Raw genomic sequence first — 15306 nt, forward strand, 5'->3', positions numbered from 1 at the left:
TCAAAGTACTCAGATACTGAGGTAGGCAGCTTCTGAAAAGGCCCCCAGTGATTCCCTGCCTTCTGATACTTACCTCTCCCTCTTCCTGTGGGCTGGACCTAGCGACTCCCTTATAATGAATAGAATAGGCAAAACTAATTGGATGTCACTTCTGAGATGAGGTTAAGCCGAGACTATTCTCTCACTCGGCTCTCTCTCACTTGCTCTCTGACGAAGCCGGCTGCCATGTTGTGAGCTGCCCTGTGGAGAGGCCCACATGGCGGGGATCTGGGGGCAGCCTCTGGCCAACAGCAAGCAAGGAACTGACTCCTGCCAACAGCCATGGGTGTGAATTTAGAAGCAGAGCCTTCCCCTAGCTAAGCTTGAGGAGACCGAAGCTGACAAGCCTTGACCGTAGCCTTGTGAGCTGCCCTGAGCCAGATGACCAGCTGAGCCATGCTTGGGTTCCTGCCTTCCTACAGAAATCATGAGATGAAGGGTGTTCCAAGCCACCCCATGTGCTATGCAGTGACAGATAACTGATAGAGATGCTTTGTTGAGGAGCCGCCCTGAAATCCATATGGCACCTCGGTGTTTAAACCAACCTTCAAGCCTCCCCCATCTCATCTCTCCCCATTATAAAGGAGACAAATGTGCATAAAAGTAGAAGAGCAATATTTAATAATATATACTATTTACATGTAATTTATGTCATGATTTTCTTAGTGTTCAATGTTTCAGCCTTGGCCCTTGAGGAGCCTCCCGGAGTTTCTGGAAGGTTATGGAGGAGCAGAGCCTCAGGCAGGATGGAGAAGGGAATCCGCATGAGACCCCAGGCCGTGTGTGCTGAGCTGGCCATTCTGAGGCCGTCTTTTGAGCTAAGAGCATGGTGAATTCCCACCCACCAGTCCCCATGAGCAGGAGGAGGAGCACCTCCTTTGGCTGAAGAAAGAGAAGCAAGAAACTACCAGTTTCTCTGCTGGCAAGGGGAGGGGGGCTTTCCCTGAGAGAAGTCAGTGTGCCTCCTTTCCTCACTGTGCGCAGGAGAGAGCCTCCCCCTAGGGGCAAGCTTTCCCATTTTCTCTAGGAGAGCGGCATATTGACAGAGGCTGTACGTGTGGACTTGAGTCCACTGGAAACGCTCTGGACACGAAACCAGGACTTCCAATCCCTGCTCTATCATCCACTCCTTGTGCGGCCCACCTGGAATGAGGCCCTCTCCCTCTGGGCTGTGCTCGTCCCCTGGGAAGATGAGGGACTGGGCCGGGTGATGACACAGACCCTCCAGGTCGGGGTGGAGGAGCCCTGGGCGGGGAGGCAGCTCTGGCCATGGCCACCGGTCAGATCGGGGACAGCTGTCCTCAGAGGGCCAGCCCCCCACCGCTCAGCCACCGTGCCCTCTCTGAGGCGCGCCCAGAGGGGCTGCTGTACCACAGGGGGCTCTGGCAGATGTTGTCCAGCCTGCTTCTGATGGCGTCCTGCAGCTCCTCGTCACCCAGCAGGACCGCTGCTGCCAGGGCCAGCCGGAAGTACTCGGCGGCATCATGGGCATCCTAACCGCACGGCAACGGGGCAGAGAAGAGACAGCAGTAAGCAAACACTTCAGCAGGGCCGGGGACTCAGAACTCGAGCTGTTGTCTGCCCCACACACTTTCCCACCCCCTCCTCCTGGTTCCTAGGGGACCTCCTGCCCCCCTCTACGTGGACCAGACAGGTGACATTGCTCCCTCAGTGGCCCTCCATCCTCAGGCCCAGGGGTGGCACCTCACCCAGGCTCAGCTAATCATGAAGCGACATCGTCCTGGGCCCAGGGCCTCAGGGATTCCTAAATGACTCAGGCCGACCCAGCCCAGTCATTCCCTGGGACCTCGCAGCGTGACCTCACAGAGCAAACGGTCCCTCACCCTCTTAGCCATGGGCTTGAGGCTGCCAATAGCTGGACGCAAAGGACACCAAGAAACAGAAGTAGAAACATACAGAGGGAAGAGAAACAGGAAAAGGTGAGGAAATCTGTGATGACATTTGAGTGCCAGCATCCAGAACTACCTAAAACTCCTAAATTTATACTTGAACTTCCCAGTTACTTGAGCCAATAAATTGCCTTTTTTGTTTAAACTAACTTGAGTTGAATTCCTCTGCCTGGCCCCTAGATCCCCTGGTTGAGTCAATCCGGTCATACACTCCTTGTCCCTGAACCACTTCTGGGGAGCTATGGGATAGAGGTAAGATGGCTGGGGAGTCCTTCACTACCCCGTCGTCCCTCCCCACATGGTAGGAATGAGGCTTATTTGGGTGAGATTCAAAAAGGGTTGTCTGTTTCCCATTAACCCTCATAAGTCAATAGTTAATTCAGGCCAGAAACAATGTCTGGTAAATAAGAAAAGGACAGCAGAGTTGCCCTGAGGTTCCCCTGGGGGCCAAACACAGGCGTGACTCAGAAGGATATTAAGAGATTAAGGGCTGGGGGCGCCTGGGTGGCTCAGTCGTTAAGCGTCTGCCTTCGGCTCAGGTCGTGATCCCAGGGTCCTGGGATCGAGCCCCACATCAGGCTCCCTGCTCCGCGGGGAAGCCTGCTTCTCCCCTCCTTCTCCCCCTGCTTGTGTTCCCTCTCTCGCTATGTCTCTCTCTGTCAAATAAATAAATAAAATCTTAAAAAAAAAAAAAGAGAGAGAGAGATTAAGGGCTGTGCTGGTGCAGACAGGGGCCTCTGGTCAGGGGAAGCCAATACCGGGGAAAAAGTTCGAGGGCCAGAATTGTAACAGAGACTTTCAGACCACCAACACAGTTCTAGAAGTGCCTGGAAAAAGAAGCTCTGAATTCAACTCCTACTGAGCAAGCAGGAGAGTCAGGGCTAAGGCCTCATTAGGACAGAGACATGTCTGCCTTCCTAGACCCCACCTCACTATCTCAAACATGTTAGCATGTACCCAGGTTTCTCCTAGAGTCTTATATAACTTTATAAGAAATATGTCACGACTGACTAGTTAACCTATAATATTTTGAAGATGCACAATTAAGTATTAATTTTTATTTCAATGTTGGAGCTTATAGTTCCTTTGTTTTGCATCTCACATATTTCTATAGGCCCTCGAGGAACCCACAGGGACCGGGCAATGTCCCCATAGTACCTGACAGATAAAGTGGCTACGGAAGTCATAGCAGGGTAAGGAGAAAGAGGAGCTAGGATCCCTCTCCTCAGCAGACAGGAGCATCTTTGAGGTCTCCACTGGGGCTGAAAAGAACCATCATGTCCCCAGAGGAGTCACTCCCCACCCTATGAGATGTGATTCCCCATCTTGGGCCACTCGACTGTACCCTGAAGGCGAAGGGTCAGGGAAGAATAGGGTGGGACTGCAGCTCTCACACAGCCTCGTTAGCCCGGCTCTTACCTTCAGCTGGTAGAATGTGAGTCGGCCCAGGCGATAATACACCTTCGCGTAGTATAGGGCCTCCTTGGGACTCTGCAGCCAGGGTGGACAGAGGGACAGAGTCTTCAGGTAGCAGTCCTCAGCCATCTCATACATGCGCAGGGAATAGTAGACTGTAGCCAGACGGTGAAAGGCCACCAGCTCCTGCTTCTGATCTCCTAGGAATTGGAAGACTAAGGGAAAGATCTCGCAGCCAACACTTCACGGGCATCCGATCACTCACCCCGTTCTGTGCTATTTTTTGAAGGTCTTCTAGGGATCGGGGACTGTACTTGGGATACACGGAATAAAGCAGAAGAGGTCCCTGTCCTCGTGTGAGGTTCACTGTCTCCTAGGACACAGATGTTCCTTGAATAATCTCACACACGAAGGCAAAATTACACCTGTGGTAAGTGATGCAAAAGAAAACACTAGGCTCTGGGAGTGACAGCTTAGAGCACGTGTGCTCGTCAAGATTTTCTAGGACGATTTCCTGAAAAAAATTTTCTCTTTTTAATAGATGTTTCTGTAACTCAAGATTCTGGGAAATGATTATTCCCAAATCCCTGTAATGAAACATGGTGACAAAACTAGCTTGATGGGGTAGCTAAGGATTCTTTGTAACGAATAACTCTGTAGTACAAACGTCTTCTCCACATGAAAGCCTCCCCCTTCAGAGAGCTCCCTGGGGCTGCCCCCAGGAGCAGTCACCCTCTGGCTCCTTCACCAGCTCGAAGTCTCAGATGACTACAGAGAACGCCCCCCACCACCCACTTCTAACTCATGCTTTAGAACCTTGGTTTCTAATGGGTCTATGATTTGTTGTTCTGGGTTTTGGTGGGTCTGTTGTTTTAATAACCAACTCCTTTAATACAAAGTGGCCTTTTAAAGAGAACAAAGGCTTCCCACTGTGGTTTTGGAATATTTGCAAGGTGGCTGTTTGATGCAATCTGAAAAACATCACTTTTAAGCTTCAAAGAGACAAAAGCCAAAAATAAAAGAAAAAAATCCAGGGGAGAGAAAATTCTCTGATATGGAAAAATCCGGTCACGGGGAAGTGCACAAAAGGGTGATACAGCCTCCTTTCAGCTTCTGTCCAGGGAAGGATAAAGGAGTGCTCAGAGCGGGAGCTGCCTGGGGCTCCCACCGCCTTTCCTGAGATAGCACACTGTCCCTCAGATAAGATTTTCTGCAGTAAAGAAAAAGGTAGGAAAAGGAGAGAGAGAGCTCTGAAGTGCAATTAGACACAATAAAGTCCAGTGCCATCCACATCTCAGGCCCTTGAGAATGCCCAGAAGTCCCTTCTAGAATCCTCCCAGAAGACTCCATTTGCCCCTCCATCAAATCAAGCCTTCTCTAATCAAACCTGCTTTTCCTCAAGACCAACATTCAAGAGGAGGGGTTTTTTTTTTTCATCTTTTTTTTTTTCCCCTGCCTTTTTCCTGTTTCCCACTAGCTTCTGGGGTCATTGCAAGCGTTTTCAGCTACACAGTGAGTTAAGTTCATGGGAATTTGATCTTCATTTACTTTTCAATTCCGTGTGGAAAATGTGCTTTTGACTAACAATCAACCCATTAAAAATCTAGAGCAGAGGCCTCTGGTAACAGGGGCATTACCTGTGCACAGGATAAAATACCACCTACCCTGCCCTGGGGAACAATGCCGACGGTGGAATGGTAATCAGTATGGCGCAGGTAACACTCAGCAAGGACCTAGGGATCAAGCTCTGTGCTGCGGGTTTTACGCGGATAATCACTGGTCTTCATAACAACTGCATGAGGTGGGGGCTGTTTTTAATCCCCATTTGCCAATGACACACTTGTGGTGTATAGACATTAAGCAGCTTGCTTGCAACTAAGATCTCAGTTGGCACCTGGGATTTGAACCCACACAGTCCGACTTCAGAGCCTCTGCTGTTATACTCCGTTATCCCCCCACTGGATAAGCGGGTAGCCCTCCCATTCAATATGGCCGACCATCAGGACCACCTACCTATGACCGTGCTGAGTCTGGCCGCCAAGGTGGCAAACTCCAAAGCCTTCTCATAGCCTTCCAGGCTGATCTGCAGCTCCGTCAGCTTGTTGAAAACCCGGAGCTCTGTTCTCAGGGCCTTCATCCTCCTCGCTAAAGGAACGGCCCCGGCCTGAGAACAGAAGCACGTGGAAACGTAGTCCAGCTAAGAATCCTTGGTACAGACCATACTCTAGGAGGCTTACATTTTGCTGGAAGGGGTTGGGAGGATGGCCATGGCTTTTCACAGCTCGCTCTCCTGGCCCTTGCTCTGGGTTGCTCTGCCCAGATTTTAGAGGTAAGAGAACTAAAGGTCATCAGACCTCCTAAGACCAGAAAAACGGAGATGAGGAAAAGGAAGGTGACATTTCTTGAGGTCACATGGGAACGTAGTCACCTCCCAGCCCCATGATCCATTAGCGACCACAGCACCATCTGTGGAGTATGCACATGGCGTCCGAGAGGGCCCAACAAATAGTCATTTCTATTACTTTCATTATGATAGAACTGTAGGCAGGTCACTTCATCCCTCTAGACTTAATTTTCTCATCTATAAAGTGCATAGGACAATGCGTAGCTCAATAGTCAGCGACATGCTTCTTGTTCTCCCCTCCCCTAGCTCAGTCCCTGGCACACTGATAAATGTTTGATGACTGAATAAAGAGCTGAATGAGCAAATGAATGAATAAATGAAATTTTAGGGTCAAATAAGATAATGAGGTTTCCGACTTTCAGTCAGTGATGAACAATTATGATTTTGACATATCTGCTTAACATCTGCACAATTATTTAATTACTATTATTTTTAAATCAATGCTCTTTTATTACTTTGCCTCATCCTTTGCAATAATATCTGTGAAGTCATGGGTTTGATGTGCTGGTGTTACACATTTTTAATTTTTAAAATATATTTGAATGTGCACACTTGATAAAAACATAGTAAAACGAAAGTGTTCATCCGGGGACCCATCATCTCCTACCATGCCGCCAGTGGTACACAGGAACCTTCTGGTAAACACAGAAGTATGCTAGAAATGGTAAAGTACCATGCACCCAAGAGGTATAATTATTTTGGTGTGTTTTCCCAGAGAGGATAATTTATCAAGCCCAGGAATGACAGAGTTTATCAACCCCTTCTTTGAGAGCCTGTTGATTGAAAAAAGGGAGAGCAGGTGGGCACTGGATGAGGAAGGAAAGAAAAAGGAATCCCAGCAGGAGAGGGGAAGGGGACCCCAGGCCACGTAGCCCTGCCCACGTTTGTGCCAGGGCCCAGCTTGGTGCACGACGCAGCCCGGGGCTCACTCGGTAATACTCCACCGCACGGTGCCTGTGGCGGGTCCCATTGAAGAACACGTCACCTGCTTCTTCATAGAGTTTGAGAGCCAGAGAGGGCTCCTCAGACTTCAGGGCTTTCTGGATGGCTGCCTGGATGGGACAGAGACAGGTGTCAAAGGCAGAGAGGCCTTCCAAATATCCACAGGAGCGACAGGAATGAGATCCTGGCCACCTGGGTTAACCCTCTGCTCACATCCTCCGAACCTGAACTGTCCTCCGCACTCACAGGGCCGGTAGGAAGCCTTTGCGACTCCCGAGTCTGGCATTTCCCCACCACGGTATGAGAGACTGCTGTGGTAGCCCGAGAGATGATTTTGAGCAGTACATAGACAAACATCTTATGTTTTAATAGTTCAGTATTTATTTTAATGTGTTTTAGAGAAAAGATTAATAATACATCCACACCTGTGGTTTCAGATAGTGTTATTTAGTGTAAAAAACTAAGTTGATTTGAAGTTGAGTCAAAGAAAATAGTAATGGGACAGAAAATACATGAACATGGCAAAACCATGAACTTCACCCATAAATGGCTGCAGTTTGGAAAACAGTGATCTCATCCAACACCTGCACTTCGCAGATGGAGAAACTGAGGCTCAGAAAGGAGACGGGAACTCTGTGTTTACATAGTAGTGAGTGGCAAAGAAATGCTAGTGCCTTCCAGCCCCCTACCCTTCTCCTGGCACCCAGGACCTCTTTAGCTCTCGCTTCCATACTGCATCTAAACAGAAGGCGGAGAGGAAGCCCAAGTGGCAGATGGACCCCACAGCATCTGCAGCACCACTAGGGGGCCTCAGAGAGCCTGAGGTTGAGAATGGCCCTGCAGAACAGCGGGAACCAGTCTGGGGTTGTGCGGGCCTGGGACCAGGCCTGGCCGTGGAGTCTCTGGCGCAAGACCCCGCCATACAGAGGAACAGGCAAGGAGATGGGATCCTGCCATCCGGAGGCTCTGCCGCCAGGCGATGCACAACCCCACGGCTCAGCTCCCTCTGGGCCTCACCTCCTGGAGAGCCAAAGGCAAGACCTAATTGTCTGCTCTCCGAAAGCCCTCCGAGCTCTAACATCCCACGGCAGAATAGCGTAGAGGCTGAGAGTGAAGGCGTTATGTCACACTGTCGGTGTGCAGTTTTCACCACTTACCAGCCGGGTCACCTTGAGTAGGTTACTCGGGCTCATTGAGCCACATCCGTAAAATGGGAGCTTGAGTAGAAACTCCTGCTGCATTTGGAATGAGGGTTCAACTACAGCAGGTATGTGACGTGCTTGCAAAATCTCCTGTGCATAGTGAGTGCGCGCTCAATGCTACACAGTCATAATTAAGCCTCAGTGGAAGTGGGTTTGTGTGTGTTTAAGTAATAAGGGGAATAATAGGGAGAAAATAAGAAATGGGAAGGAAGAAAAGATAACTGGCATATTTTCAATGGAACAAATAATATATGCCATCATAATGTCAGCCTCGTGCAGATAACAGAAATGATGATTAAAAAGAAAAAAATCCAAGGGATTTTTAATAATAATAATAAAATACCATTCATTAAGGATTTACTAAGTCCCAAGCATTTAGTAAATGCTTGCTTTGCATATGTATTTACTATGCAAGTGACACACCTAACCCTTACCCTAAGAGATTGGGTTTACCCATGAGGACACTGAGGCCCCATGACATAGAAGTAGCTAATGTAGCAAGCCCAAGGTCACACAGTCCGTAATCGATGGCCCTGTGATTGGATTCCAGCCCTGTCTCTCTCCAAGGCTTTTAATCACTGCACTCTACCATAGCTCAGGTATTAAAGGGACACAAGAAAAAAGACTGGAAGAGGACAATAATGTTAACGCCCTGCACACAACCTTGCCTCACATTGCAGTGAAACCCCAAAGTAAAGGTGTGTGTTGAGCTTAGCAAAAATAGATCTACTTGACGTGACAGATGAGTGAGCCTCCTAGCACGTTCTTTGAGAGCTCATACATGTATCTGGGACTCAGGGATTGTTGGTCACCAGCCCTCCCTTGGTTCCATCTTGTGCCCAGGGAGCATCCCAGGGTCAACCCTCCCTCCAAGGGCTCAGCATGGATATCACCACTCTCTAGCTACAGCTGATCACTTTGGAGGGTACAGCTGTCTCCTCTAATGGCCCAAGTGGGCAGATGAGCTCTGCGGGAGACCTACCTGCAGGTACAGCTCCACCAGCTCATCTTCCTGCATGAGGTAGTGGAGTCGCCCAGCCCCGAGCCAGGCCTCAGCAGCCTTGTCTTTCTCCCCTAGGTCGATGAAGATACGCAGGCTCTCTTTGATGCAGGTGAGAGACTTCCTGAGAGACCTGGGCAGACAGACACAGACCCATTAGGTGTGAGTCAAGGGACCCCTCCAAGGGGCCTTGGAGTCACTCAGCACCAGAGGAAACTGAGGCTCTGGGAGGGAGTGAGATTGACCCTGATCATACAGACAGGTTGGGGCCTGATTGGAATCTTGGCTCTGCTTCAAACATCTGTGCGACCTTGAGAACGTATAAAACCTTTCTGTGCCTTAGTTTCCCCATCTGTAGAGTGGGGCTATCATTGTACCTGCCTCAGAGGATTGTTGGAAGAATTAAATGAGATGGAGAAACTGCAGTGCCCAGAACAGTACCCCCCACAGAGTAAGTAACAGTGATGAATGCTCACGTTAGTTGTCACTTTCATTAGTATGGCCCATGGTCCATCCATCTTTCGACTGCACTATGACATTTTTTCCCATAAGCACCTATAACACACAGGGGATGCCAAATGCATATTTACTGAATAAACGCATGAATGAATGACTGTGGTGGTGACTTTAAATCATCAAAAAGATGTTGATGTTTTGTTTAAGAAGAAAAATCAAAGAAGGGCGAAAGTTTTAAGAGGTTGGTGCTTAATGGAGGACTCTAATTATCTGGAAAATTGTCTTACGTAGAAAACTCTTCCCCCCCGACAGGGATTAATGAAGAAATGAGGCATAGGTAATGTAGTGTGCACAGATTCAGAATTCTAGAACCAGAAGGAACACCGGGTATCATCTAGTAGTTCTCCGTTCCAGCAGCAATTAGAATCACCCAGAAGCTTTTTAAACATATATACACAGGCAAAGTGACCCCAATGCGTGGACACGCCATGGTAGACTGGGAGACTCTGGGAGCATTTTGTCAAAGCTCAGTAGCAACTTGACTGTGAACGTGGGTTGAGACTTGCAGATCCAACACAGCCCCTTATGTTATAGAGGAAACAGGTCCAAGGGTGGGAAGTAATTTGCACAAGGTTGCACAACACATCAGGGGAAGATCCGGGGCCACAACTCCCTTTTCCTGAGTCCCAGCCTGGAACGCATCCCACAGTGCCTACCTTCCTCTGAGACTCATGGTGCTCCTGCAGCAGCATTATCTGGGAGTTTATTAAAAACACAGACTCCTAGAGTTATCTCAGACTCACTAAGTCCAAATAATTACAGATGCAAGCCCTGAATCTGGATTTCTAATGCACCAAGGTTATTTTTCACACACACCAAAGTCTAAGAGCCACTACTCCAAACCATACAGATCCTTCTAGAAACACTGATCATCATCAACCGAGTGTATGAACAGTTAGGAGGTCCTCATCAAACCTCATTATGGGCAACTCAGCCCCAAACCCTTGTGCACAGTGATGGAAACAAGCATCGCCTTCGACTAATGAGGCCCTGACTTATCTTGGCGATGAGGCAGCTATTGGCCTTCTAGAGAAAGTGCCAGGTGTTTGGCCCTTGGGAGTTTTGAGAAGAAAGAACTTAGGTTTTCCCCACTGCCCAGCTCCTGACATGACATCCAGGATGGTCACAGGCCACCCTCTCTCAAGTATTAGAATATCAGACTTGCTGCTGAGACCATGCTGTGAGCTGAGAAGCTGCACAGGATGCCGAGCTGGTCACCAGTCTCCCTGGTTGAGCTAGGATAAAAACTCTTTTATCACAGAAGCCCTGTCCTTCTCTCTCCTGCTTCATACTGCCCCCCTCCCAGACCTCCAGCACAGTTTCCAAGCACTGCTCTCCCCACTCCCACTGGAACAGTTGATGAAGACAGGACTCATACATCTCATCCTCCTATTTCCTGCTCTGTTTTTCTTTATCACCATTTGCTGTCCTGGGAGACCCTTAGGCTATGGTTGCTTTGTCCAGACCCCCAGGGAGCAAGATTTGGGTTATTACAAAGAAGCCAATTACAGAGGAGGAGAGGAACTTTGCTTCTTAGACCTTTTCTCTCCGAGCTCACCATGACTGCGGATGAGAGATCAGTATTTCCAAGAAACACCCCATTGCAGGAGGCAGGACTTACAGAAGCCTAGCTACTCACACAGCACCATCAAGACTCCTTGTGCATGCAAGGTTTTCCAGAGACCACTGCCTCCCACCAGCATGTACACCTGAGCCATGATATCCAGTAAAAACACATGCATTAAGGCCTGAACTTGGGAGGTGGTTTCCAGCCTCCTTGGTCTTGTCATGTCAGCAATCACCACCCCATTCGTTCACATATGACAATGGCAGTGCTTTATCACCCACCGGATGAGCCACCGGCTTGGCCTGGAATGGCTCAACATCCCAGTTCCTTCAGCCTCACCAGCAGCAGGCTCTAGGTGTGGTTTGGCTCCCAAATCAAAAGAAGTAAGGAGCCTGCTGGGGGGGACAGCCTTCATCCCAAGTGTCATGCACTCCTGGGCCATGTATGCCCACGCCCTGTCAGGGTATCTCTCCTCTTCTTCAACCCTGAGTCCTCTGTTTCCCATTTTTCCTGCCCCAAAGGTTTGGTCTTTACAGCTGAGTCCTTATTTCTTCCTTCCCACCTGGCCCTCAGCCATGAACTTGTGGCCAAGGGACTCTGATGCACCTGCATTCCCAGACTTCCTCTTTCCCTCCCTTACCGGGGCTTTCCAGATCCCTGCCCGAATGAGCGTCTGACCTCTCACTCATTGGACCTGCCCCATTGCCATAATAAGAACTGCTACTCACCAAGGGCTGACCCCATGCCAGGTGTTGGGATATGAATTTTCATGATACGTTCTCCCATTTAAACCTCAGAAACACTAAGCCGCGAGGGATCTTAGCCCATTATGCAAATAAAGAAACCCAATGGGGACCTTTTTATCTTGTCCAAGTTTGCACTGTTCATTTCTAAAACTTTATGTTGAGCCCTCTGCGGTTTTGTCTTGTGATACGTGACAGTAATGGTTCCCTGATATTTATTGAGCATTTGGCATGCATTATCCCATGTAATCATCATAACAGCACCAAGCGAGCAGTAACATTATTACATCCATTCTACGAATGGGAAAAATAAGGCTCAGAAAGGGTAAGTGACAGGGACCAGGTAATAAACGCTGGTTAAACCAGAGTGTAACCCTGAGAATCTGACTCCAGAACCCCACACACTCCCTCAAGCAGTGCTCAATCTCGGGCTCAGAAACCAGCATATGGGAAGGTTTCTGCTGCTTTTACCTCTCTAACAGCCTAGAAGTTTTGAAGAACATAAGCTACTTTTCAACCTTGAACAAAGTTTCCTCACCTGCAAAAGTGGGGTGGTGAAGTACATCTAGCCTAGCGATCAAATGATGACATGTCAGTTGAAAACAGTTCTTTCCTTGCTCGGGATTACAGAAATGTTAGTTATTGGTCATATTCGTTACATTGAAAACCAAATGTTGAGGCATTTCTTTTTTTGTTCCACAGGAATAAGAAGCATAAAAATAAGAATAAAAGCCAGGAGTAATGACTTCTAGGCTACTATTATATTCATACGCAAAGAACTGTTATTTTGTGAGGACCTATTGCATGCAAGGCATTTCTTCTTTCTAAAGATAATATGCACACCCTTCGTGGCACCTACCACAGTTTATAGGATACCTTTGGCGAATATGTATATAAATATTGTCAATTTCTTGAACTAGTCTATAAGCATTGTGAGCTCAGGGACCATATCTCTCTGTCAGGTGTTTGGGCTGTAGTAAATGCTCAGTAAATATTTGTTGCATGGGTTCAATAGAGCCTCAAAATCCATGGATCCCACCTGGTTCAGCTCTAGAACAAGGTACAGTCTGTATTGTAACAGACAGAAAACAAGATCCCCAAGGACTGTGCATTGAGAGATTGAAAACACCAGATCCTATAGTTGTCACCCTGGAGGCAGAGAGAGCAAGACTTTAAAGGTCCTGGACAAAGGGACAGCGAAGTGTTCCAAGGCAAAACCCCAAAGGCTGGGCCACAGCTTTCGTCATCTTCTTGCCCTCCCCTACCATCCTCCACCTCTAAACCCTAGAGAAAATCTTTCAAGGAGGAGGAATTAACATGAGCAGCAAGGTGGCACGGAGAAGTGAAGCCATCTTAAATGGAGGAGGCAGGGATCTGGGATGCTCCCAGTGTGACTAAGTGGGTCAGCAGTCTGGATGCTCTGGAGCAGTCAGGGGTCAGACCAGATGCAAAATGAGGCCCTTCTCATCCATACACCTCCCCGAGGTTTCACACTATCACCATCCACACTTGTGGTTTATTGAGGGTGAAAAGTATTGGCTGAACAGGCAGAAGACCTACAGAGTAGTTAAGAATATGGACTCTAGACCAGGGGTTGGCGAACTATGGTGAACTATGGCCCATGAACCATGCAGCCTTCCTCCTGCTTCTGTAAACAAAGTCTCAGCCGCACACAGCCACACTCATTCATCTATGTCATCGACGGCTGACTGCACGCTGCACCTGCAGTGTACTTGAGACAGAGACCACATGGCCCCAGAGCCTAAAACATTGACTATCTGACCTTTTACCAAAGTTGGCTGACTCCTGTGCTAGACTTAGCCTGGCTATCGATCCCCACTGTGCAGCTTCACGCAAATTACTTGGCTTCTTTCGTTCTGTTTCTACAGCTCTTTGTGCCCCCACGCAGTTATCCTGAGATTACACATTGCTTGGGAAACGCCGCGTGCTCACTGAACGCCGTCAGTCACCATTACGACCACCATTTTCACTATGGCTGCTCGCTGTGCCAGTCCAGAGGCCCACTGCTCCCCACCCCGGCCCACCCCCACACCCCCTCCTAGGGCACGGGCTGGAGGCCTCTCTCTCCTCTACTACCCACATCCACTTGAACACCCACCTTCCTCAAACCTACAGAATGCCTTCCAAATGTGTCCTCACCTTTCCACAGCTACTTCCAGTCCCTCAGCCCAAAATGCTTGTTCTCTTATCCTCCTCCACTTTCCAAAATCTTACCCATCCCTCACGGCCCTCCTCAAATGCTACTGCCTTCATGAAGCCTTCTGTGATAGTTCCCCAACCCTCAGCCGAAAATGTCCTCTTCTTTCCCTCCACACTCGCCCCTGCAGCTGCCTGCCATCTTGCCCAGGAGTGTTTGCTGCTTTTGAGCTTCATGAGGATGGAAATTTCGTGGGGAGAGTTTAGTTGAAGAAATCTGTCTGTACATTAAGACCACTTAATAAATACCTCCTAGAAATCAGTGCCAGAAAAGCATTTGCTCCCACAGGTACATTTGTTTATGTTGTGTTTTGTTTTGTTTTGTTTTTTTTATCACACAGTGAGAACCTCTTGTGGCTTTCCCCTTTTTACCTCAGCTACCAGGAAGCTTAGAGCGAAATTACAGTAACCACCTCCAGGTGCGTGCAAATACCTGTTTACCCGTGTCTGTCGGGCACTCTGTAGGAGGAGGTGATTTATACATGCTAAATAAATGTGGCATTATAGCACATTCTCCTTGTTGAACCAAGCATTCTGCAAAGGGACAATGCCCTTATGTTTGCATGGTTTCCTCTGACACCTGAGGCACTTCTCGATCGACTTCCTCGTATCACTCACATTGGTGGTATAGCAGGAGCAGGGGAGGTTTAAGTCCTCCCCCAGTTATGCAAGACAGAATCTCAGAGATTAGACTTATAGAAGATTAGGGTTAAAAGATCCCCATCTGGATCAACTTCCAGAACGATGGAATAAGGACCGCCAAAAACCCACTACCCCATAAAAGGACATTCGAAGGCTGTCCTAGAATGAAAGCAGTGTCGCTCTGGGGCCACAAGTCCTGTCCCCTCCCACGCTGCAAGGATCTGAAACTCCCTTCCTAGAATGGAAGGCAGAGATAGTGGGAGGTCTGGAGGACCCCTGATTCTTCCAAGAGAGGGAAAGGGTGAGGGAGAGGGAGACAGAGTAAGGGGGACAGAGAGAGAGAGAGAGAGAATTTGTTATCTGATTATTAGTGATCTGGTTGTCAGGGGGCCCAAGGTTGCCAGGTTGCCTAGAAAAGCAACACTTGGGGGTGCCTGGGTGGCTCAGTCATTAAGCGTCTGCCTTTGGCTCAGGTCATGATTCCGGAGTCCTGGGATCGAGCCCCGCATCGAGCCCCGCATCGAGCCCCGCATCGGGCTCCCTGCTCAGCAGGAAGCATGCTTCTCCCTCTCCCACTCCCCCTGCTTGTGTTCCCTCTCTCGCTGTGTCTCTCTCTGTCAAAAAATAAATAAAAAATCTTTAAAAAAAAAAAAAAAGAAAAGCAACACTTGTCATTCAATTAGCTTCTCCTCAACTACCACTCTCTGC

At 48.7% G+C, this 15306-nt stretch overlaps 1 protein-coding gene across 1 annotated transcript in view; it reads right to left on the reverse strand.

The window, feature by feature from the left end:
- Positions 1-637: 637 nt before the first annotated feature.
- LOC118006723 (SH3 domain and tetratricopeptide repeat-containing protein 2-like) overlaps positions 638-15306 on the reverse strand; it is a 51752-nt gene continuing 37083 nt past the window's right edge. Inside the window, exons 13-17 of the mRNA XM_034999479.1 lie at positions 8896-9046; positions 6699-6821; positions 5379-5529; positions 3369-3565; positions 638-1532 (exon numbers count right to left, since the gene is read on the reverse strand). Of these exons, the coding sequence (XP_034855370.1) occupies positions 1341-1532; positions 3369-3565; positions 5379-5529; positions 6699-6821; positions 8896-9046 (814 nt within the window). The 3' untranslated portion in view covers positions 638-1340. The remainder of the gene's footprint in view (positions 1533-3368; positions 3566-5378; positions 5530-6698; positions 6822-8895; positions 9047-15306) is intronic.

This window comes from Mirounga leonina, unplaced genomic scaffold, assembly GCF_011800145.1.
Source record: "Mirounga leonina isolate KUSES-001 unplaced genomic scaffold, KU_Mleo_1.0 Mir_99, whole genome shotgun sequence".
Taxonomy (NCBI): domain Eukaryota; kingdom Metazoa; phylum Chordata; class Mammalia; order Carnivora; family Phocidae; genus Mirounga; species Mirounga leonina.